The sequence below is a fragment of the Coptis chinensis genome, chromosome 6, assembly GCF_015680905.1.
Source record: "Coptis chinensis isolate HL-2020 chromosome 6, ASM1568090v1, whole genome shotgun sequence".
NCBI lineage: Eukaryota > Viridiplantae > Streptophyta > Magnoliopsida > Ranunculales > Ranunculaceae > Coptis > Coptis chinensis.
The window spans coordinates 78,908,032-78,932,747 of NC_141461.1; the positions used below are offsets into that span (position 1 = coordinate 78,908,032).

Genomic DNA, 24,716 nt, shown 5'->3' on the forward strand with positions numbered 1-24,716 from the left:
GTGTACGTAGTAACAAAATAACATGAGGTCTCGATGCTTAAACCATCGAACCAACGATAATAAATAACCAAAAAAATGTGAGGAAAGAACAAAAAAAAATTAGTTAACTTGAGGAATGAGGACCATTAGAATTTTGATGGTATATTCTTTCACATTTATTAAAATTCTAAATTTAGAATATTCTCACAGGATATCCAGAACGCCTTGGTAAAGTACAAGTTTCCCCACGTGTAACTGCTTTGGAACCAAAGGGTAAAACAGTAATCTACACATTCGAAAAAATGCATGGTGTCTTCCTCTTATTGTTAACATCATCACTCCTTTGACAAATATAAGAAAAAGAATCACCCACCCTCTTTTAGCTCAAAAAACGAGACCACCCCTCAAATTTACATTTCGTTAAGCAACCGAAATAACCAACAAACACACAGAGAGAAAGAAGGTAGTTAAAGGTATGCTCTTACATAATTACTTTACACTCATTCTGTTTTGTTTCATTTCTTTCTTATGGTATATTGCATTCTTCTTGTTCTTGTTTCTGTTTATCTCTTTCACTTTAAGAATGTTCCTTTTAGAATATGAAACAGTTGGTATGTCTTGGAATTTTGAATGGTTCATTATATAATGAGTAATATTGTTTGTTTCTTGTTGAAATATGGTTTTGTTCTGCTTGTTCTAATGATGTTAATGGAGATAAATGGTTTGAAATGTTTACATAATGGTTTTAAACGTTGGTTCTCTCTCTGATTTTCAAATGGTTACTTATGTAAAACTCCCTTTTCCTTTTTATTGATGTGTATTGTATGAAAATTGCACCAGGAAGATTACTTAGCTTCCAGTGGATTGATTAGACAATTGATTTTGAGAATGAGTAATTTTGAGGATTTAAGCTGTTGGGTGTGTTATGTGTGTGATTTGTGATTGAATGGAATGAAAATAGAAACAGTGTTCAGTGCAAATAAATTCATTTATGGATGATTTTATTCTATTTTTATAAAGTCAAGGTTTTGAATGGTTGCTGCTTCAATTATTTCATCTTCTTGTATTATTTTCAAACTAAATGGGTGAGTCATAGCAAACTTATGAGCTAATTAAAGTGGTTGATAGTTGCTTTCAAATAACTGTATTTTGCACACACACACTCACAAAAGAAAAGAAATGGAAGTCATGTCTTGACATCAAATGACTGGTACACCGTACACGGCGTACACTTGTAGTTATACCTGTTTTTTGGCACTTCCCCAAAAGAGTAGTTTATGGTTTTCAAGTGGTGAGGTTTTCCACTCTTTAACCGTCGTTAGTATCTTTAACTTTTCCTTTGTATCAATTGTTTTCCCTTAGTTCTGCGATATTGAGCCAAAATGAAGTGTTGAGCTTAATTGAATATACATTGAAGGTGTAATTTCTAAACACTTGTTATGACTTCAAAATCATGTCTTTTGCTAGGGTTTTCCTTAAACAATTCTTTCAAGAGTTGGCTTCCTCTTAGTTTTAATGTTTGTGACCGAGTTAGTTTTCTATCTAGTCAGTTGTATTCTATGTTGTGAACAAGAAAAGAAGAATACTCAAGTACATTCCAATGAATGTTACTATGTTTCTCAATCTATTTGTTGTTTACAAATTTGAGATCTGTGACTGATCGAGTAGGAAAAATATTGGTAAGGAGAAGGTGGAATGTACCTTGGAAAAACAGAACCCCTCATGGACCACTACCCCAGCGGCCCAGCATGAACATATAAACTAAAGTTATAGTTTTCTATGTTGTATGTTTTGTCATATTCCGAGTTGAAAAGTCTATTGTTTAGTAGAAAGTTGAGAGGTATCCGATTTAAATGCTCAGCGTCAAATTGGTTTACAACCAATATTATGTTGAGACATCAGACATATAGTCCCACGTAGGGCGTATAAAGCCCTGTATCGTGATGTATAACGTCATGGGGCTGATGCACTCATTACCAATTGGTTTTCAGTTGGCTGCTCCAAATTTGAGTTGGCATCAAGCAGGCTATTGTTTTCGATCACTTTTTTTTATTGAAATGGATATACCATCAATCTTCCTTGGTTAGTAATACAGAGTTTGAATCATCTGACAACTAATAATGCCGGTTACTTCTGATTTACATTGGATAAAATTTGATTTTTTTTATTTTCCTTGTTCATTCTTTCTTTCTTTTTTATCTCATCACTTCGAAATTAACTTTTACTGGATTCAGATAGTACGTGTACCATAAGCTGAAGACGGAAGGATTCTCCCCTTAACCTTCTTTCACAGTAAGAAGCTGCATATGGGTTCGCTCGAGGAAAAGACACCTGAAACAAGATGTTCAAAGCCAGTTGGAATTTGGTTTCTTGAATACGTAAGGAAGTCTGCACTCTCCTTCAGAGCACATCAAGCTATTGTCCTAGTTCTAACGTTTTTCGCATACGCTTCTTATCATGCCACCCGAAAAACCACGAGCATAGTCAAGAGTTCTCTTGACCCTGAATCATCACAACTTGGTTTAAGCTTGAGCTTTTCCAGTTGGCCTAGAAATCCCTTCCTCAGAGTGACTGAAGAGAGACATGGTGTGGAAAAGGGTTGGGCTCCATTTGATGGATCAGATGGAACTTCTATACTTGGAGAAATTGACCTGGCTTTTCTTTCGGTGTATTCTTTGGGCATGTATTTTTCTGGTCACTTAGGCGACCGATTGGATTTAAGAATATTTCTTACCATAGGGATGGTAGGAGCAGGTCTGTTCACCATGCTCTTCGGATTTGGATACTGGTTGAACATCCATAGTTTCTACTACTTCTTGATAATTCAAATGCTTGCTGGCTTATTCCAGTCAACTGGATGGCCTTCAGTTGTTGCAGTCATTGGGAATTGGTTTGGGAAGAAGAAGCGTGGTCTGATTATGGGAATCTGGAATGCCCACACTTCCATTGGGAACATATCCGGCTCCCTTATTGCTTCATATTTTTTGGAATATGGTTGGGGTTGGTCCTTTGCTATTCCTGGTCTTCTAACAATAATTCTAGGAATGATTGTGTTTCTTCTATTGCCTGTTAGTCCCGAATCTGTGGGAGCCAGACAAGAAGAGGATGAACCTAACCATCTCAAGCAAAGCAATAAGGATTTTACAAAGCCTCTACTGGAGAAAAAGGAGGTCACCAAGGAACAGCCTGTTGGGTTCATACAAGCTTGGAGAATTCCTGGGGTTGCCCCTTATGCTCTCTGTCTTTTCTTCGCCAAACTTGTGGCTTACACATTCCTCTATTGGCTTCCCTTCTATATTAGCCACACAGGTACCGTACTCTAACAAATTAATACTTTTGTTTTTCTTTGAAAAAAAATGCATAATTGGGTAACAAACCTTACACGAAATTTGAATTTGGGGTACAAACCTTTTTTGAGCAATTTTGGGCAACTTTCACTTTTTTGCAAAATTAGGTTCTGTTTGTGTTCTGTCCATTATTTTCACGTGTTCATGTTTTCTAAATTATTTTTATTTTATTTTAATTACGTGGATATTCAAAGAAACATGCCACATGAAAATAATGGATGGAACACACACAGAACCTAACGTTGCAACAAAGTGATGAGTTGCTCCCCAAAGTTGTTCATAAAAAGTTTGTACCCCAAATTCAGATTTTGTGTAAAGTTCGTGACCCGTTCTTGCATTCCCCCCCCCCCCACCCCTTTTTAGTTTGAACTGCAGTCTGGTAATGTTACTATTAAACTGCCAAAGTCCTATATGTAAACATAAATCATTGAAACATTTCGATATGATCTCTTGGTTAGAGAGCAGTGTCCCTAATTAGAACTGGTCCTTCAGGATGGAAGAACTGAAGAAAGTGATAATATTTTGTGAGTCATTTTAATTAGTAATGGAAAACAAGTAATTTACGATTCTGTCTCAAAATAGGAAACACAAATCATTCAAACATTTCGAAATGATCTCTTGGTTCTTGAGCAGTGTCCCTAATTAGAACTGATCCTTAAGGATGGAAGACCCGAATAACCATAACCAACACAAAAAAGTGATAATATCTCGTGTTTTCATTGGTAAGGGAAAATATGCTTAGCTCTACCTGTTAGAAAAGCTAAAAGAGCAAAATGTAATTGTAGTTGCAAAATCTTTCTTTGCGTCTGTTGCCAAGGTAGTTATGGATATTTTTCCTGATTTATTGTCATCTTGCAGCAATAGATGGCCAGTATTTATCTAACGAGACAGCTGGAAACCTATCAACAATGTTCGACGTTGGAGGTGTACTTGGAGGAATTCTAGCAGGTCACATATCTGATCGTCTTGATGCCAGAGCTATAACAGCTGCTAGCTTTATGTACTGTGCCATTCCAGCTCTGTTCTTCTACCGAAGCTATGGTCATATCTCACTATGTGTGAACGCAGTTCTCATGTTTATCACTGGTGTGTTTGTAAATGGGCCTTATGCCCTCATAACAACGGCTGTGTCGACAGACTTGGGTACCCACAGTTCATTGAATGGGAACTCACGAGCATTGGCTACTGTTACTGCAATTATAGATGGTACAGGTTCAGTGGGGGCGGCACTTGGACCGTTGTTAACAGGCTACATATCTTCAAGGAGTTGGAATGGAGTGTTTACAATGCTGATGGCAGCGGCTCTGGTGGCAGGGCTACTTTTAACTCGACTGGTAGTGGCAGAGGTCACTGCAAAAATTGGGGTATCAAGGTCACAAACTAACGCTACTTCGAGGTGTCCGCCTGCAGACCTTGAGGTGTAAACCCTTCTAAAGATAAAGAAGGAAGTTTTTGTATGTTGTATATGTATCATCTGCAATACTGGGTTAAAGCCTGCGAAGCAGAAGTCTGCTTCTGCTCAGAGATGTAAGGTGTTTTCCCTTTGTTTTAGTGAAATGGGGAAAACAGCCGTTTTCTTTAGTTCCATGTACATATATCTTTTTTCTTCCCCCACCCCCCAATGTAAGTTTCCCATCCTATGGAACTAAATGAAACGGATAACTTGATTACCTGTCCGGCCTTTGTAACTGTGTGTGTGCACTTGGTAATTTGTAAAATGAACTCTGCAATGCAAAAGAAGAAGCACCTAGCCAACATTGTTGTAACTGTTGAGGCACATGTGCTCTGCAGCCTCTGCTGCCCGTGTTTTTCTCTATCCCAAACATAAAAAGCATGTCCTTCATATTTTGTTTTTGGTCCACCAAATAGTAGTATATTCGTAATATAGCACTGCGGTTTGAGGGACTTGTCCTATTTTCAATAAGAACGGTCTGCAGTAATAGGAATTTTCCTTCCTCTAACGTTTTCTTGTTCACTCACTTATTTTGCTACTTGCTGCCCAACTTGATTCGTGAACAAATTTAAGAATTAAGACTTTGTTCATGACCTGGTAGAAATCTCACTCCAAACTCGTGCCATGGATGCCAAAATAAATACAAATAATATCTTTGTAGCTGCTGAGTTGGTGGCAAAGTTTTGGTCGAATCTGGTTCATTTTTGAAAAATCATTTGATAATAAGACCACCCATCAAGGCACACCAAAATATCAAAACTTTCATGAAAACACGCTCTACTTGTACTTTGACTAGCATTCTCTTACCCATGCTGAATATATGTAGGTGCCAGTTGCCATTTACTTGTGCCTTTGACACACTGCCTTTGACAATGGTCTAACTTGGTTCTAGACATGTTTATTTCATACAAATACCTGTGCGTCGAACCATCGCATGCATAACTACTTGAGTCTTATTTGTTCACAAATCATTCTGCACCACAAGCGTAGGAAAAGATTTACCGATGATTGTTTAACACTTGCTGTTTATTATGCTCAAGAATTCACCAATTAAGGTTAACATTCAGCAGGAAGAGTTGGACAAGCCTTTTGACTCCCTTGAGATCAAATGCAGAAGTTTAAATAAGCTTGTTGTTCGTCAAAAGTCTCAATTATTCAACATGAGTATTCTCGATATATCACTATGACATCTCAAAGAACATCATTAAGGAAACACACACAGGCGCACTAGCACAAGCACGAAGAAGAAGAACGAAAGATGTAGGAAATGGATTCAATTAATTTTGATTTACTATTTGTATACTTCATACAATTTTGCGCAGCCTCTCATGCTGGCGTTGGCTCTTATTGCTCACAGTACAAACTTTTATACCAACACAACCCTCGTACAGGATTCAAAATATACCAATCAAGACAGCTGGACTGTGATCTAGTTATGGACTGCTCAAGCTTCCTCCGCGATATGATGCAAGTTTACTAACAAGAGCAAGAGCGTTGCTGGTCAAGTGTGTAAGTTTTACCACCTTATTATGGATCACCATGACATGCTTCCCTCTTCGGGCGTTGAAGCCATCTAAACAAGAATCTTCATCAGATAACGCGGCACTCACCCATGTCTCGACATTTCCCATTTGTAAATTGAATGTCCTTGCGTCCAACGTCCTGAGCTCACCAAGTGAATCATAAAGACTGTCTGTTGTATCTCTTAAACATTCGATGCAGTCTGAAAGGGCAATTCTTTGTCTTCTACGGAAAAATGCTTGTTCTTTCATTGTATTCAAGAGTCTTGAGACATTCTTCGCCTCATTCATTGTGACGAACACAGCTGCTAATGCCCATCTACGAGGGCTTCGTCTTGCTGAATTAGAAAACGATCGTAATGAACGGATGCATAGTTTACGATAACGAGTCACCCTACATGCATCCCTAACATAAGAATCACCAATGCTAGACATAGAATATCCCCCACATTTCGTCATGGAAACAAATAATATCAACACTACAGAAGCGAGCACGCTTTTCATTATCGACAGCCTTAGATGATTAAATGGGTCTATATAGATCAACTTGCACTGTCTAGGCAAAAAGAAAAGGAATGTTGTAGAGAAAACAATTTGGATGTGGATTACATAAATAAGCTGAGAGCCAGAGCCATTCTAATGGTTCTAGCATCTACCTAGGGGCTTGTGGTTTGAAGCATTAAAAGAGTCCAAATAAAGGGTAGCGAGACTTGAGAAATGTGGGGAAGTTTTAAAGGGTAAAGAGACTTGAGAGATGTGGGGAAGTCTTTACAGCTTGTATTCTCGCCATGCCCCAAGAGAGAGGTGAATTCAATAAAGATGGGGAAGTTGGGAAACGCCGAAGGCCTAAAATAGTTGGAAATATGTGATTAACATGTGATCGGGTAGGTCATAGGTGCCTGTCCTACGAATGGGCAAGTATGTTCTCTTGATAAAGATAATTGATCATGGCCTATTCATAATCATAGCATCACTTGATTATGGTAGTTGAAATGCATTCATAATGTTCATAGATAACTCGTACATTGGTTATTTTTAGGCCAAGCAAGGGACTTGCACGTTATGTTAACAGAACGAAGAACATGTTGAGAAATTATATAGTGCAAAGAGACTACATTGGCAGAGTAATATTAGTTCTGGCCATTTTACAAGTATTTTACAGGTTATCTCATCTTTGAGGTAGTAACTCTTATTTTGCCGTAGTTTGTGCATGGCTCAAGTAAAGGTATAAAAAAGTACGAGCTATTTGTTCAGTATATAGCAGTTCCGACTTGATTAAACGTAGCTACTTTGGCTGCTAGGCTAGTTGTTATTAAAGGATTCACCTAATTTTACTTTCAGTGGACCACAATGTACTAACCGCTTCATTTATAAACGCCTATATTCTTGATTTGGTGCACCAGAAAAGGGGGCAATTTTTCATGCTTTTAAAGTTTGAACAATCCAATTTCTGAATAAAGCACCAGTATACAAATTTTAATGAAACCTCTAAGATATTGATGGATCCTTAAAGCTTTGTACGCAAAAGTTGAACGTCACTTGGTCAATCTACTCCATGTTTCTTAGCTTTATAGAGCTACCTGTCCAAATAAGAAGCAACATTGAAATTAGTTAGTTAGTATAGACTCACAGCAGATAGAATAATATCAAAACTAGACCAATGTGAAATAATCAACTCGAAATGTGACAATAAGGATAAACAAACACTATGACAGAAATGACAAGGAAACTGAAGATCAAGTGGGATTTTTCCCATTATTTTAAGGACTGAGCGACTCACAAGAACCACTGATGTGTTTGTGGGAATTATTCCCACACTTACCCCAGAGAAACTTTAGGCTTGGTTAGTTGATTTTAGTCGCAGTTTTTCCTGATAAGAGCTCTACTCTCTTCCAGACTTTCCTGCTCCCCCTACTAATGGGAACTTTCCAGCACAATTACAACTGTTAAGTGGTGTAAACTTCACAAAGCTTAAGGAGCTCAATCCAAATTTTACCTAATAAAAAGGAAGGCACAAAGCAACCACACTCTACATATAGTTCTGACAATACGAAAAAGGAGAAAAATAAAAGTATTATTGAGCAAAAGAATCTCCTTCAACACAAACCATAACCTAGTAAAGTGATCAGACCAAATGAGCTGAATTATTGCATAGTAGATGAGCCAAAATAGGTAAGTCCTATTCTGACGCAGGTGCAGTATAGGGAGAGAATCGTAAACAAACTACTCACATTTGTTAAAAATGTTTCACCACAAACTGACTCAACGAAAACCACTTAACTGGTGCCAGCTTTATTCATGCATCAGCAACGATGACATTCAAGTTGGAGTACGACCACGCAACAGTGAGATAATGATAAATCAGCAAAGAAGTCTTTTTGCTAACTACAAGGCATAAACTCCATACAGAGTAAAGAAGTTTCACCAGATGAAAAATCAAGAACTAACAAACAAAAGTCACCATACAAAGCCAATAAGCACTTCCCTTGACTTAGTTTATGAGCTCCTCAGATATTCTTGAAACTCTCCAAAACGCCAAGCATACTTCACAGCATATGAATACAAATCCAGATTAGAATCCCCAAACCTTTAGCTCTTATCTACTAATTTGCAAACTATTAATATAAGGAGAGCACTCAGTACCCATTTAAATTTAACCAAAGCACCAAGTGCTAAATGCCAATGAGATCTCCTAATACCTCTGTTAAGCAGATGGACATTGAGCAAAACCACTCTCTCTCACAAACATCCAAAATGATTTTCTCTGGATAGTCACACATCACCATTGAAATCCAACCAAAGCACCAAGTGCTGAATCCGCATAGAGTCAAACTGCAACCTCAAAGATCTGCTTAGCAGATGAACATCAAGCAAACCACAGGAAATGGAAAATTTGGTTGGAAAACAACAGAAACATAGAGGAGCAGGCCAGAGATACCCATATGATTATAAACAGTGGAGCAACGTGGAGAGGATACCATTTGAGCAGTTTTTCTTGTTTTAGATTAATTGTTGCTTGAACCATGACGAGTTGTGGCATACTTTGCATTGCATCTCTTTTGTAGTCTGGCTATTTCCTTTTCTTACAACTTCCATATACCACCTCATCCTACATTGCACTTTTTTTTTCATTTTACATTTACACGATTGGGGCTTTACGGACAAACAAATATAACTTCAGCTTTACCAATCTATAACACAGCTGACACCTGTAAATTTCATGCCCTTCCTCCAAAGGAAATGTCCACCATCAAAATCTTAAAGAACACAGCTAAGGAATTTTGAGCCTTAAAGGGGAAACAGACCAACCAAACCAATTTGCACAAAAAAGGATTATGCTGAAACAGTCACCTCTCATATTCTTCCTGTACTAGATGCACGTTAAAGAACTTAACCTAAAAGATACTTTAGGATTTCCAGCTATGCTCTCCCACTTAGCTAGATTCTTGAGATCAACCATGAGAGCAATTAAGTAAATCTTCCAATTATTTGCATTACACCTACTTCAACAGGTTAGAACTTAGAACTGACCAAAGCCCTTTCGTACACATCTGCGCCTCTAGTAGACCTCTAATGAGCTTCCAAACTTAACGTAGCGGAAGCGATAGAAGTTTAAAGATGAACCAAAGAAGATAATTTGAAAGAAAACCTATAATTTTGTGAATGAAAGTTGATTGAATTACAATGGTTTCTCTAGTGTTCACATTTCTAATTAGCCTGAATTACAAAAAAGAAACTTCCCCACATAAAATAGACTCGAAAAATTAACGACTAAAACCTGAGTTATCACCTTGTCGTAACATGCAAATTGGATTCAAAACAAAAAAGAAAAACAAAAGAAAAGAAAACTTAAAATATTGGCAAAGAATCCAAAAAAGATACTAATGGAGTTTGGGAAGTTTCTCAATTTCCGGATAAAACTTCCAAACCAAGCCTTTCTAGAGAGCCACACCATCATCCAAACCAAGCTGCACAGATTCGCAGGATTTTAGTAGTTTCAATTTTTGATTCGTTGCCAATTTCTCTAGTATTTTGTTCTAGGTCCAATCAGCATGGTGTGACAGGAATACAAGAACTTAGGCTCAAGGCATTACTTATCTAGATTTTAAACTCAATTTAGGGATATTATGTATTTCAAGTTAATTTGAAGTTTGAACTCTCTTGCAACTATGTAAGAGAGAAGCCATTGTTTAATAAACTGTTACGAATAAAATTACCTTTCTCAAGATATCTTATTCTAAAATCATTGAAATAATTATCACTAACATATGTCAGCTAATACCTTTCCAAAGTTTCTACAAAATGCACCACTAGAGAGGGAAATAGGTAACCACTCAAGCGTCTTCCACTCCAACCACAACAACAACAACAACAACAACAACAACTCAAGCGCCTTGAGAATGTCATATAGATAAGTAATGCCTTGAGATATAGATATGTTACTCTATATGACATTCTTTGTCTCTTTTAAGTGCATAGAGCATCTCAAGTGGTGCAACAACAACAACAATCTGTATACTTTCTAGAGCTCCCTCCTCAAAGTAGTGTAAACATTTTCGATTTTGCGCTTCCTTAAACGGAGCATCTTACTATGTGGATACCAAGTTATCGCTTAAATACTGGGTTTCATATATATCATGTAGTTCATTTAAACCATGGCCCAAAATATCGCCGAGATATCCGATATCTCGCCGATATATCTCGGTAAATTGGTACACCGATATCGATATTTTCGACATATATCCACCGAATATTGAACCCTTTTTTTTCCGAGATATATTGGAATTTCCGATATGAAAGTTTATATCGCCGATATAATCGATATTTCCGAGATAATCGATATATATCAGTTGACTTTTTGACCAATTGTTAATAACTTAATATTGAAATTTCCGAAATATCTGAGATATATCGGCGAGATATCCGAGATATATCGGTGAGATATCCGATATTTTAGAAACTTTAGACTGGTCACCAAAAAAACCGAGATATTCGATATATCCGAGATATCCGATATATCTCGGTTTTTAGTACACCGATATATTAACCGATATCGAAATTTTGGGCCTTGATTTAAACAAACATTGGACCTTTTTCTGATTCCTATTGATCTTAAATAAGTAGCAACTTCGTGCAAGGGAAACCTGCCTTTCAAACCATAGAGATGTATTTCTACTTGAACTCTTCCCGCCCGTTCTGAATATCGTTCTATGCGGAACCCCTTTTCCTTGAACAACAAGAAATTCTCTTTAGGGCCACCCTTATCCTTCTTTTGGAGAGAGTAAACTTCACCCCAACTACACGGTGGTATAACAGACATTGGTCGTACTTTCTACACAGGAGGTTTCTTTTCTAAACGTTGTTTAGGGTCAACATTTGCTCCAAAGAAGTACATGCACACAAAGAGGAACACTCTTATTAGGGAATTTTTTCATCTTCCTGTAATTGAAGAAACTCTACTATTGGAACTTATATCTCTTAGTTCTTAGAGACAGCACGATAGGAAGACCCAAGTATAGTCTTTGAAGCTAGCAAAGGTCGCTTCAAAGCTGTTACCAATTCATCTATTCATTCCATCGCTACCACTATATTCTTTTACTTCCATTTCTTAAGAACACTAGAATTGTCAACACACACAAACCAAATTAACAATGATAGTAAGGATATATGCATGTAATGACACCTAACTGTCATTCCGAACACATTTCTTCCATCAAAGTCCTAACGATCTAATCCAGTCCTAATTTACTTTAAAATAGAAGCACCCAGTCCAACATAGATGAAGAAATTCTCAACTGGATATGTTATATCTTTCCCCCCCTTTTTTTTTATAGTTAGAACTTTTTGTTCCCTAAACCCCCTTTAAAGTTTAAACCCCTTTTCCCAGTGAAGGTGGGAATCGAACCTAAGACCTTGGGCTAAATCTTGCAAGCCTTAACCAGTATTCACAACAGTTAATCACCAGATCAACACATCCATAAAGCCGCAATAATAATATAAGTCACAGAGTTAACAAGTAACAAATGGTTATGTAATCCCTTAGGTATAACCATCACAAACCCTTTGGAGCAGTAACAAGAGTACATAATACAGACAGACATCAATCATATCTTATAACAAGGTAAATTTTTCGAAAAGTTATTTTGATCACGTATACGATGCAATATAATAAAGCAAATATAAGCACAAATTCAACTTCAAATGAAGTAAAACAAGTAAAGATAAAAACTTTCTTCAATACTAAGTTCCATACCAGTGTCCCCAGCTACTAATCATCATCCCTATTCTTCTTGGGCTTCCTATAATTCTCCTCAATGTGTTTAGCCATCAAAAGGCCAGTATCAGCAAGTTTCTTTATATTGGGAACATTGTAGTTCTGAGCCATGTATACTCCAACAGCTGTTCCGAACAAGAAGGAAAAACTACTTTTTATAAAACCCATCTCTCTCTTTTATTCAAATTCAACTCTTTTTTCTTGATGTTTTTATATCAATTTTAGGGAGAAAAATTCTTCAAGTTGACAACTCAATTACTTGTGAATGAAGTTGGGCGCGGGCGCATTTGGGTGGGTTGGGTCGGGGTTTTTTTTTTGAAATACCGGGCCCATTAGCCCAAATCCAAGTCATCTGGGAATCTGGGATGGAACCTGTTTATTTGTGTTTCCAGGCTTCCAGCCATTTCATGTTAATTACCAAAAATATTTGTGTGAGATCAAACAAAAATTATTCTTTTCAAAATATTCTTGTTTACCATTAATAACCAATCGCCATGTTTGTTGAAGTTCTTAAAGAAATATGAGTTTGTTTTTTCCTTCTAGCTTATTCAACGTTGAAATGTGGAACTACCCATAAAATTTTTGATCAATAGACAATTTCCTAATTGTTTAACCTTTGCAAAGCCATGATCACCACGCTTACAAAATAGGATTCTCTTTCTAGATCATCATCCACATACGCCATATATGCAAGCAATACTACATTCTCTAACTTCAATAGACTTAGTAGACTTCAATAGACTTTAGTAAATTCATCATAAAGATGGCAACCAATTAGAACACACCGTGCATATTTTCACTAGAAGCATATTTTTGGTCTAGTGATGCTTCCCTAGACGCATATCTTCACACCACTTATTGACACCATCCTCAAACTTATTTAGATAATCTTTATCTGTAAGCACACCGTGCACTCTTATATATACTCTTATATATAAACTTAGTGATGCTTCCCTTATTCACTCTTTTTATGGGTCTTCCTTCAAAAATACAATCCAACGCAAGTCCGGATTGAAAGATTGATTAGGAGAATTGTAGATTCAACAACTGCAATGTCTTGGAGGAATCACAACATCTTTCACCTATGAAGTAGAAATATCAAATGTCATAAATACTTACACAACTAGCAAAAATTGTATACGATACATAAAAGCATCCACGACTTTAATATTACACATTGGCATTGCTCAAACGACAAATACGACATTCAGACCAAACATATGAAATGTAGCTTTAGAAATTTAAATTACTGATGAGCTAAAAGCATAGTAAAACCAATTGTTATAAAATAAAAATTCAATAAGCTGTCTGGAAATGTCACAAGTGTCAACATTAGACTTGTGACTCATTTTCGACATTAGAAACAACGAATCATGTATGCGCCAAATCAGAAATTTCCATGCATATAAGTTTAGAACCACTAGAGCGAGCTTGGATTCACAACAATACCACGAAAATCGAATTTTATATGAATTAAACAATATGGCTAGTACATAATTTCAGTATCTGAAAACAATAGAAGAAAACAAAAAGTTAACACAGTTCTATTGATAAATAAAACCACAAATTACTCACATAAATTCACAATATGAACAAACAATATATAAAATCAAATCCAAGCTTCAATTGCTCCAAAAATTGTCAACTGCATCTTGCACTCCTTTTGAACCTTCTTATTCTTGGTCTTCTTCAATTTCACTTTTTCTATCTCTCCCTCTCTAAAATTTCATTTCTATCTTCTCTCTTCATCTTTCTTTTCTCTCAACCCTCCTGTTTCGACCAAATATGATCAAAACACTAAGTGGTGACGAAAGAGTAGTTAGAAAAGTGATGGTGCTCGGGAGAATGATGAGACTGTACCTTGCGGTTGCCTACGTATCCAAATTATCGATAGAATCAAGTCTCAAGAACATATATAGTTCTGTATAAAAAATAGTTTGATATTTATATAGATAGAGTAAAGACTCCTTGTAGCTTAAGTAATTGTGATTGAATACAACTCTCAACAGATAATTATCTCTTTGATAATAAACGAATCTGAATATAAATTAACGTACATTAGTGGCAAGCCATGTGGCTAAGGTTCAGCCTTAGACACATGAGTTAATAGGCCTGTACATTGATCCATGGTATTGCAAATTGGGATTTAGCCCTGTCGATTAAACAAATAAAATAGAGACCCCTACTAATTGAAACACCGCCCCCCTCTTTGGCATGCGAACAAAGTTCATATGGCAAAGAAGAGAAAAAAAAATCAAGGAAAAAATGGAATAAGAAAAGAGTGAGCGGAATGTATAACAAAGTGTCGTGTGAACGTAAAATATAAGAAAATGGACAGTCGAAAAAAATTTGCGAATTATCGGGGACGAAATAATGGCAAACTAACGTATACGGGACGCAATATAATTAAAGAAAAGATGGCTGAAATGGACAGAAAAAAATAAAAGATGCACAGAAAAAATTGCAAAAGAAATTGATGGCCGAAACTGTACCGAACGCATTACGTAATAATACGAAAATTGATTTCGACGATGCATGCCAGCGGAATAAATTGAATGTAGGGGCAATTTCGTAATAATAGGAAGAAAAGGAAGTTAAATACGAATTGGACTCAAAGGTTTCAGAGTAGATAAGAATATGAAATAGATTAGACTTAAGATTAGAGACGAAGTTGGATTAGGAAAGAATCCCACCAGCAATGGAAAACCAGCTCGGAAACCCTATATAAGTGTTGGCGCAGCTCCCGCATATCCCAATCCAGGAAAAAACATTCTTACCGTTTACGTATCGTCAAGGCTCGGTCAAGGCTCCCCTGAGGCATGTACTCGTAAACAAGTATCGTCACTTCATTGTTGAAACAAAAACCCAACAACCTGATGAGAGTTCTAAAACCCAACAACCTGACGAGAGTTCTGCGTGGAAGTTCAGCAACCAACACGACCTTACTTCAGCAGATACCAAAACCAGGGGTTATCAGTGTTAAGTGCTGCACGTCCTTACCCTGAAGTCATAGAAAGTTATAGCACAGCAACGTGTTTCGCATCAACCAACTTAGCCATGTACACTGACCCAAAACCCCCCTCGCCAAGTTTAAGTGAGACAGAGAAAGGAGTCGTAGCAGCTCGAAGGGTGTGCAAATAAAAAACAAGAGATTTGGTGCTGTCGGCTCCGTCTTCTACAGTATCGCCAGTACTGCTGCTTTACAACTCGGTGTCTTATTCGGCTTATATATAGACTTGCTTTGGTTTGTATCGATTTAGAAAGTTGCATGTGGAGGAAGCTCTGGACGTGCAAAAACACGAAGGCTGAGGAAGAAACGCTGTGATGGCGCCCATATTCAAAACTGATATTAACAAACATGATACGGTGCAGCGCCAGTAAAGGAAGGGCACCGTACCTGTGCCGCATTGATTTGGCCCAGTGCACCCTTTTGGATAAAGTGAACCCGGTTTTTGACCTATCTGACCCGATTTTTTTTTTGGTACCACAGGTAGAAACGACCGTATTATATGGGCGAAAGCTAATCGAGAAGAAAAAGACTCGATGACGATTGTAGACTTGGTGATGTGGAAAGAAGGTGACTGATACAGCGAATACACGAAGCCGTGGCGATGGTCACTTAAGGAAATACAAAAAATATTACTACTCGAGAGATTTGAGATGGACGAAGTGTATGACTTTGAAACGAAAGTCGAAGAAGATGAAGTAGTAATGGCTTACTCACAATTAAGTTGCGGGAATGCAATTCCGTTGAGCAAAGAAATTGCGCAATTATTGGAGTGGTGGCAAATTGCACCGGGACAACTGCCAATTTCGTTCTGGTTAATCTTTACGAGAGCGCACCGTTTACAAAATGAATTCAACAGAAGGTTCGGGGCTCAAGAATTCTTCGTGTTGATACAACCGAAGGCCATACTTATGAAAAGGTATATAAAATTTGAAGTTGAATTCAAGAATCCAAACAGAAGATTTAAAGGGTTCCCGAAAATATATACTGGATGGGATAGATTTCTATATCGCTTGCGAGGGAACTAGAATCCGACAGAGTTTAAAGTGCCGAACAAATTTCGAGGTAAGCTAAAATATTAGTATTGAAAATTGTACTACGAGTAAATTGTTGACTAAGATGAGTTATTTTGTGTCTAACAGAAAACGCGAGTATACTACCAGAAATTGAATTGGACAAAGAAGTGGAGAATAACCTTCGTTTCTTCTTTAATGAATGTTCCGACGAAAGATTGGTAGATCTGAGCTACTTTGATGATATTGTTGATTTCAAAAATTATGGGGGTATCGAACGACGGCCTGATAGGTCAAAGGAGACACATATTGAAATGGAGAACAAGAGTAAGAGACTCAGAAATGCAATATTTGGCAACGAAAGTGATAGTGAAAAAGAAGATGGAATGGAATTAACAAAGCAAGAATTAGTACTGAGTTTGCCAAGCACAAATAGCGAATTGTACAAAAGAAAATGTTTCACAAGAAACAGGGCGAACGGAGACCAAGAGAGACAAACGACGCGACAATGTATGATGCCCCGAGAGACGAGACTACAATACACAAAACAGCCCATACGAAATATAAGACGTTCTCAACACAAAGAAGAAAAGGCATGTACCGTAGAAAAACATAGATATGTAAGATGGCCGGGGAGATATAATATATCGTTCTGCTTTGGTATATGCAGTTAAAGAATAGCTGGGAAGAGAACAAAACAGTGATACTTGCAAAAGATAGTGCAGCGAAGAACACAAAGTTGGTGAGAGAAAACAAACGACAGAGCAAAATGCAGAAGCAAAAGAATCCCACGACCACTGGCAAGTACTGTCAGAGGTAATACTACTCACGGAGGAAAACCACATAATCTGTTAACAGTAAGTTGACCGTTGAATTTTATTATTGTGTTTGGACAGTAATGAAATTCATGTCCAACACTAATCTAATGAAATTGGTAGATGAAGCAGAGATGCTCAAGTCTGGAAGACGAAGAGAAGGTATCGCCAGGGACCACGTCAAGTACCAAGGACACTAGCAGAAACTCAGAAAAAAAAAAAAACAACAAAAAGAAACTATCCAAGCCAAAAGAAAATCAAGAATCGTGGTAAAAAGAAAGAATGATGAAACGAGTGAGATATTGTGGGAGAATGTGGGGCAGACAAACCAAAGAATATGGGATAAAGACAATGTGTCGTGCCTAATGGAGGGGCTCAAAAAATATCGAAAATGTGACCAAAACACGGAGAATATGACAGAGTAGTGTCAATGATTTTCAACAGTATGAACCAAGTATGTCAGTATTTTTTATCAGTTATTGTAAACTTGTGATTAAATTTGAAAAATGGTTGAAAAACTACATATCTTCTTGCCGCAGGTTAAAACGGCGGTAGTACGGGCGAAAGAAATTCACGAAAAGGCCGCGAAGAAAAGTTTCGTTCCAAATGAAGTCAATGCCCTAGAAGAAATAAAGAAAGTGAAGATACGCAACCGAAAATTGGAAGAAGCAAACAAAGCATTAAGCGGAACCAATAGAGAGTTAGAAGATGAAAACAAAGACTTAATCGAGCAGACGGAAGAAGCAGAGAGGAGATCGTACGAAGAATTCGGGAAGGCCTATGAGATAATGGAAGAACACAAACGCTTAAAAGCAGAGGTGATAGAATTGAAGTCACTCGTGGCGACCAAAGATCAGGAACTTAAACATGCACAAAAAGAAGTGGAGAAAATTAACAAGTGGATGATAGATGTAAACGAGCGGCTCGGCCAAGATCACGTGCAAATGGCACATTGTGAATCGACCGTAAGATAATTGACAGAGAACCTAACAGAAACGGGAGATGAACTAGAATGTGAAAAGATGAATTACAAAGATTTGTATGAGTTGTATAAGTGAAGAACTGGTAAGGAACCATTGGATTTTTCCAAACCAATTATGATGTGATTGTGGGAATGTAATACCAAAGAGCTGAAAATTCTGTTGATGAAAATAAAAATAAAGTATGTGTTGGCAATTAAATATCGTTGCGATGTCAAATAACATACCTGTGGAAAACTGACAATGTTGTTGAGTTATGTAGATGAAACGAAATAGAATGAAACGCCCCCAATGCTAACTTGAACTTTGCAAAATTAGACTAAGCGAGCGTAAAAACGTTCAAACTCAAAACCCGTAAAGCGAAGCGGGGTAATTTCGGCCGATTATTGTAAATAGTGATAGTAACGAATTAAGCGAGCGTTAAAACGTTCAAACTTAGACTGACGAAATTAAATGTGATAACTTCGTCAGATTTTGTTGTAACGATAGTAACAGACTAAGCGAGCGTAAAAGTGTTCAAACTTAGACTGATAAAGCTAAACGTAGTAACTTCGGCAGATTTTGTCGTAGCAATAGTAACAAACTAAGCGAGCGTAAAAGCATTCAAACTTAGATTGACGAAATTAAACGTGGTAACTTCGTCAGATTTTGACGTAACGATAGTAATGGACTAAGCGAGCGTAAAAACGTTCAAACTTAGATTGACGAAATTAAACGTGGTAACTTCGTCAGATTTTGTCATAACGATAGTAACGAACTAAGCGAGCAAAAAAACGTTCAAACTTAGACTGACGAAATTAAACGAGGTAACTTCGTCAGATTTTGTCGTAACAATAGTAACGGACTAAGCGAGTGTAAAAGCGTTCAAACTTAGATTGATGAAGCTAAACGTGGTAACTTCTTCAGATTTTGTCGTAACGATAATACAGTTCGCTAGAACCAAAATAATACCATTGGAACTGAAGTTAAAGAACTACTTCTTTATTGATTATCAAGTCTTGAAAAATGCAAAGATAATAACGGAAAATAAATGACTGAACTGGAAACAAACTAAAGATTGTATTTTTTTTTGTTTTCAGGATAACGGGAAAAAAACAACTAAAATCTACTTATAGAATTTGCACAGATGAAACGCATTCCACGGCTTATCGAGAACAGTCCCATCTAAATCTCAGAGAAAATAAGATCATTTGGTGGCGGGGTGATCAATAATGTATGGACCTGTCCAGTTTTCTCCAAATTTACCGGAATCTATCAATCTCGTCTTCCGAAAGAGCACCCAGTCATCTTTCTCAAATACTTTAAGTCAAACTTTCTTATCATATTTTTGTTTCATATCAGCTTGATAACGAATTAACTATTGAAGACCAACATCTCTTGTCTCATCTATCAAGGCTTTGGTTTGAGCAAGTGCTTGATTATTCAACTCCAATTCCACGGCAGAAGTTCATGTTGTTGGAGTCATCAATTATGTAGGCAAGACCGCTTTCGTAATGTAAGCAATATTAAACGGAGAAAATCTTGTTGAATATTTAGGTGTGGTTCGGTAAGCCCACATCACCGCAGGAAGTTCCTTAACCTAATTTCCTTTGGCCTGTTGAAGTCGTCGCTTGAGCATTGCAAGAATGGATTTGTTAGTAGTTTCAGCTTGTCCATTAGTTTGAGGATGGTACGGTGCCGAGAAATTGTGACTAATCTTCAAGTCAGAACAAAATTGTCGAATTTCTTCAGCATCAAATTGTTTGCCATTGTCGGAAGTCAATGATGTTGGAATACCAAAATGACAAACAATGTCATGCCATAAGAACGTTTTAACATCTGAAGCATGGATCTGAACTAAGGGCACAACTTCAACCCACTTGGTAAAATAATCAGCTGCGACGAGTAAGAAACGAACACTGCCGGGAGCTTTCGAAAGAGGACCGACAATGTCAAGACCCCATTTCGCAAACGGCCAAGGGCACAAGATTGGATGAAGTTCTGTCGCTAGAAGAGTTCCCATATTAGCATATCAAAGACCATTAATACTAAGTAGTTGAGAATGCTTTCATTGAAACACGTCAGTCCCCTTTTTACTCTAAAGGAAACACGCACCCTCCGCTGAAAAAAAGGCAAATCCACGCTCTTTTCAATTGTTCGTAAAAAAAAACCCAAAAACATAAAGTCCAAAATAAAAACCTCTCTCTTCCTCTTATCTCAATTCTTAAACAAAAGGAAACTTGAAAAGTTAGAGCTCTCCAAATTAGTAACTCAAAAACCCGTGATTTCAAATTAAAGTATTTCCAGCACTTGATTAGTGCAGTCGATTTCTATAAATTATATAATATCCTTCAATTCACTGTTCTCCATTTACTACTATCAGTTTGACCAGTTCTAAATCAGAATCCTTGGACTACTTTTTAATTCATGTACTTCATCGTGTAACTTCTATTCCCTCTCTTTAGATTCCTTTAACAAGTCTCTTAAATGATCCAACTCAATAAACAAATCACGAGAAGTTGTAGAAGACTTATTAGTCTTTTGAGAATCTAGCACGTGGGGATAAACTTGGGCTAGATTACCCGAACATGGTAAGTCACCAAGAATCGTTCTTTTAACGCGAGACGGGTTGAGAACAATGGGATGGTTTTTTTGAATGTTGTAAATACTAGAGCTACAAAGTGGTGGTTTTTTTTATAGATCTGTTGATTGTTGCTGTTTTGTTTTTTTCTCAACTGAAAATCCTTTAACTATGTGTGATCCCCAAGTTGATGCTGATTTTAGTCTCGACGTATTACCGCCCCCGTTGCTGTTTGATTTAACATTACTAGACCTGAAAGTTATTACCTGGTTTTGATCAGAAAACTTGCAGGAGAATTTACTATTAGATGAGAATGAGAATCTTAAAATTTTAGATTTTGGATCGTCCGTTTTACCGGAACAGCTTCGTTTATCAGATTGAAGTTCATTTGCCATCAGCTTCTTCACTAACGGGAAGAGATTTATCTATTATTTGAGAATGAGTGGTTGGTTTTCTGTCATCAGGCAAGTTTTAGCCCTGTCGTCGGTCGTGACGATGGTGTTCTTGGGTAAGTTGTGCTGGAAGGGATACATTACTACTTCAATTAATGATGGCCCTGGATGTTTAACAATGAGATGCCCTGAGATTAAGTGTGTTGTTGCTGTGGGTGATGAGTTGGTGAATAAATTAGTTTCTGATGAAGAGTAGTGGAAGTACTTGCGTTTCCTGCTCCGATCATATATTGAAGTTAAAAAAAGAATTAAGTGGTACCCAGCTCCGGATTGTGACAATGCAATGGAGTTTGTGGGTGGGAGTTATGATGTTTCCTGCAATTGCAAACACAACTTTTGCTGAACCGACCTATCGACCCCGCTGCTGCTACTATTGAAAAAGACGCCAAGGCTCTTCAATTCATTCAAGAAATTACCAAAAATGCTGATTCCGTTCAAGAGAAGGTGTTGGCCCAAATTTTGACCCAGAACGCTCACACTGAGTTTCTCGGAAGATACAAATTGGGAGGAGCAATTGACCGCAATACCTTTAAGTCAAAGATCCTTATGATCACTTATGAGGATCTTTAGCCAGATATCCTACGAATTGCTAATGGCGATCGATCTCCTATCCTCTCCTCTCACCCTATCTCCGAGTTCCTCACCAGGTGAGTTTGTATGTAGTTCATTTTATTATAATGATCATCAATATATGGCTTAGAATTTGGAATGGTAATATGCACCCTATCTAAACGACGTTAGTACTGATCGATCAATCTTAAGAAAAAGGAAAAAAAGAGACATAATATATATGAACGACAAATGCGCAGTACTGAATCACTCGATCAGTCAAGATTCAAGAACGTACACGGACCTCAATGCAAACCTTTGCTCACTTTAATTGCTTCCTAAGTTAGGTTTCTAAGCTAAATATGTGCTTGGATCATGCCTTGAGGTTTTGGCTTCCTCAGTTTGCATTTAACCCCTTGCAGATTGTGTAGGGTGAGATGTGCTAATGGTTGCAATGTCATTTCCTAGAATAATTGAATGACGTGAATAGTCTTACTAACATAAACGTGCTTCTCGAGAGTCCTTATGACAAAAATATAACTATTAGTTATTACACTATTAGTGCATATGAATTTTTATGAACTTATAGTTATAGTTATATTGTTGAAGCTCTAATTAAAGATATTATCTTAGGAGTGATAGAAAGGCAGCTTATTCATTGTTAGAGATCTTCCTTTCTCTGGCCTAAGTTAGGCCATAACTCACTAATCTAAGACTTTCTAAAGTGTAAACCTATCATATTTAGGATTGATATTAATTTTTTGCTCACTTAAATAGTTTACCAATTTGGTACTGACACGTCAAGTTCACTAAGCTGAGAAGCATTAGTACCTTCTTTTTGAACCGAGTTTTTTGTTGTCTCGGTATAGATTAACTCAAGCTAATTTGAATGTTACAAGCTAATACATTGGTTACAGATACCGAAATTTATAGTTTTAAAAAATATTAGATAGAAGCAATGCCAGGAATAATGGTTGAGTTTCAAAAAAAAAGAAAAGAAAGGCAAAGTCATGCAGCCAAGATTTCGTTAAGGATTCATCTACATTTCGTTACGAGATCCAAGATTTTTTTACTGTAAACTTGGGATTTTTATTAAACCATATCAAACCCTGTTTATCTATTATGTATTATTTTGGAGATATTTGGACCTGTTTTGATAATCGTGAAAACTATAGTTTCAAACTATCTTTTGGACTGGATTGTCTTTTTTCATTTTGAGGGATCTCTCTCGCTTTCTCTCGCTCTCTCTCCCTAAGTACCTTAAGTTTAATGGATACTTGATTATAGCATGTTAAGATATTATGTAGTAACCTACTGGTCGATTTTGGAAGGTTGGACCCAAGGTCTTGGGTTCGGTTCCCACCTTCACTGGGGAAAAAGTGGAAGATAGGGATTTGAGAATGAAGTCCTAAATATAGAGAAGATAAAGAGTAAGTAGTGACCGGAGATACTGGGATCCTATTTGATGATTGTGAAAGCGATTTTAAGCCTTCTAGATTTCACCGTCTTCTCACACTGAATAATGCAAGTTCAAGGTTTTTTTTTTTTTTTTTTTTTTTTTCTGGGTTCCGACATTGGCCAATAGTTTGAGCTATATATGGAAATCATCAAATGACACCTTGAAGTCTCTGGACTATTTAGTTATGTATTGGTAACCAGGGGTAGACATTTTTACAGTCTACAGTTGGCGCTCTTATTAGTCTTATATTTCCCATATTGTTTCTACATTCAATTTTCTCTGAGATATGCCAGTCTGGTCACTGGTGGTTATGTTATGTTTGTTGATGCTGTGTGCAACCTTCGCATTTCAGGTTGAACATCAAAGTCATTGAAATCTACTAGCAATTTCAGCTGGTATTAAACAGAAGGAAAATGTTGACACCATTGTTCAGAAGGTATTTCTTTAATCAGCGTGCTGGATATTTAAAGCAAAATATCTTTCATCTAATCTCAGAAATTTTAGTTCTTTTCAGAAAATTTCACTTTTATTCTATTCCACTATGATTGCAATGTGGACGGGTGGAAAGATCTTGAGTGGAGTAACAAGGCCATACATATCGTTGCTCATAACCAAACAAAATGGTAAAACTCCAACTCATCTGTAGTACTCCTTGGGGAGATGAATATGAAAGGTTCAGGGCATTATGCAATTAGCGTTATGCCCAAACCATTTTGATTAATGGTCAACTTAACAGAACAATAAACCCTGATCTTGCATACTATGTTTCTTTACCAGGTGATTCACAAAGCGGTTTCTTCACCCTGATGTAGTCTCCATCTATGATTACATAATTATATGGGATGAAGATCTGGGAGTCGAGAACTTTCACCTTGGGAGGTACATATTAAGAGTTTGGAATATTTTCAATGTGATATTGAAACATTTTCTTATCCTAAAGTTTTCTATCATTGGATCTCTTTGTCAAATACATGTGTTTTAAAGTAGCATATGGGTTTAATATATAACCAACTCCATTGTATCTGAAAGTTCAGTGAGAATTCTCAACTCAATAAAAAGAGAATTACCTCTATGCCTTGGCCATTTGAAGAGATCCAATGCCTTGAAATGTGGTGAACTTCTTGAAACGAATTCATTGTCGGAGAGGTATGATATAGTGGAAATTCAATTGAAGATTTTTAGACAAGATAAATCTATTTTATTTGTTAAATAACTTTGATAAAAGGACGCCTCACAATGTATAGAGGAACTAACAGTCATGATGTAAATTATACAATTTTTTAGTACATTTTAGACGCGCTAGAGAAA

General features: G+C 37.0%; 3 protein-coding genes across 3 annotated transcripts; 1 reads left to right on the forward strand and 2 right to left on the reverse strand.

Moving 5' to 3' along the window:
- LOC147494654 (putative glycerol-3-phosphate transporter 1) lies at positions 1 to 4,998 on the forward strand. The gene is made up of 3 exons (XM_086569176.1): positions 1 to 452; positions 2,214 to 3,288; positions 4,185 to 4,998. The coding sequence occupies exons 2-3, from the start codon at positions 2,286 to 2,288 to the stop codon at positions 4,748 to 4,750; spliced, it is 1,569 nt and encodes a 522-aa protein (XP_086425302.1). The 5' UTR covers positions 1 to 452; positions 2,214 to 2,285; the 3' UTR covers positions 4,751 to 4,998.
- Positions 4,999 to 6,212: 1,214 nt separating this feature from the next.
- LOC147494655 (pectinesterase inhibitor 6-like) lies at positions 6,213 to 6,758 on the reverse strand. Its single transcript, XM_086568199.1, has one exon. It carries the CDS (start codon positions 6,756 to 6,758, stop codon positions 6,213 to 6,215), a length of 546 nt encoding a protein of 181 aa, XP_086424325.1.
- Positions 6,759 to 7,652: 894 nt separating this feature from the next.
- Positions 7,653 to 12,828, reverse strand: LOC147494656 (uncharacterized). The gene is made up of 2 exons (XM_086569177.1): positions 12,553 to 12,828; positions 7,653 to 7,879 (listed from the first exon to the last, which is right to left on the reverse strand). Exon 1 carries the CDS (start codon positions 12,739 to 12,741, stop codon positions 12,568 to 12,570), a length of 174 nt encoding a protein of 57 aa, XP_086425303.1. The 5' UTR covers positions 12,742 to 12,828; the 3' UTR covers positions 7,653 to 7,879; positions 12,553 to 12,567.
- Positions 12,829 to 24,716: the final 11,888 nt, after the last annotated feature.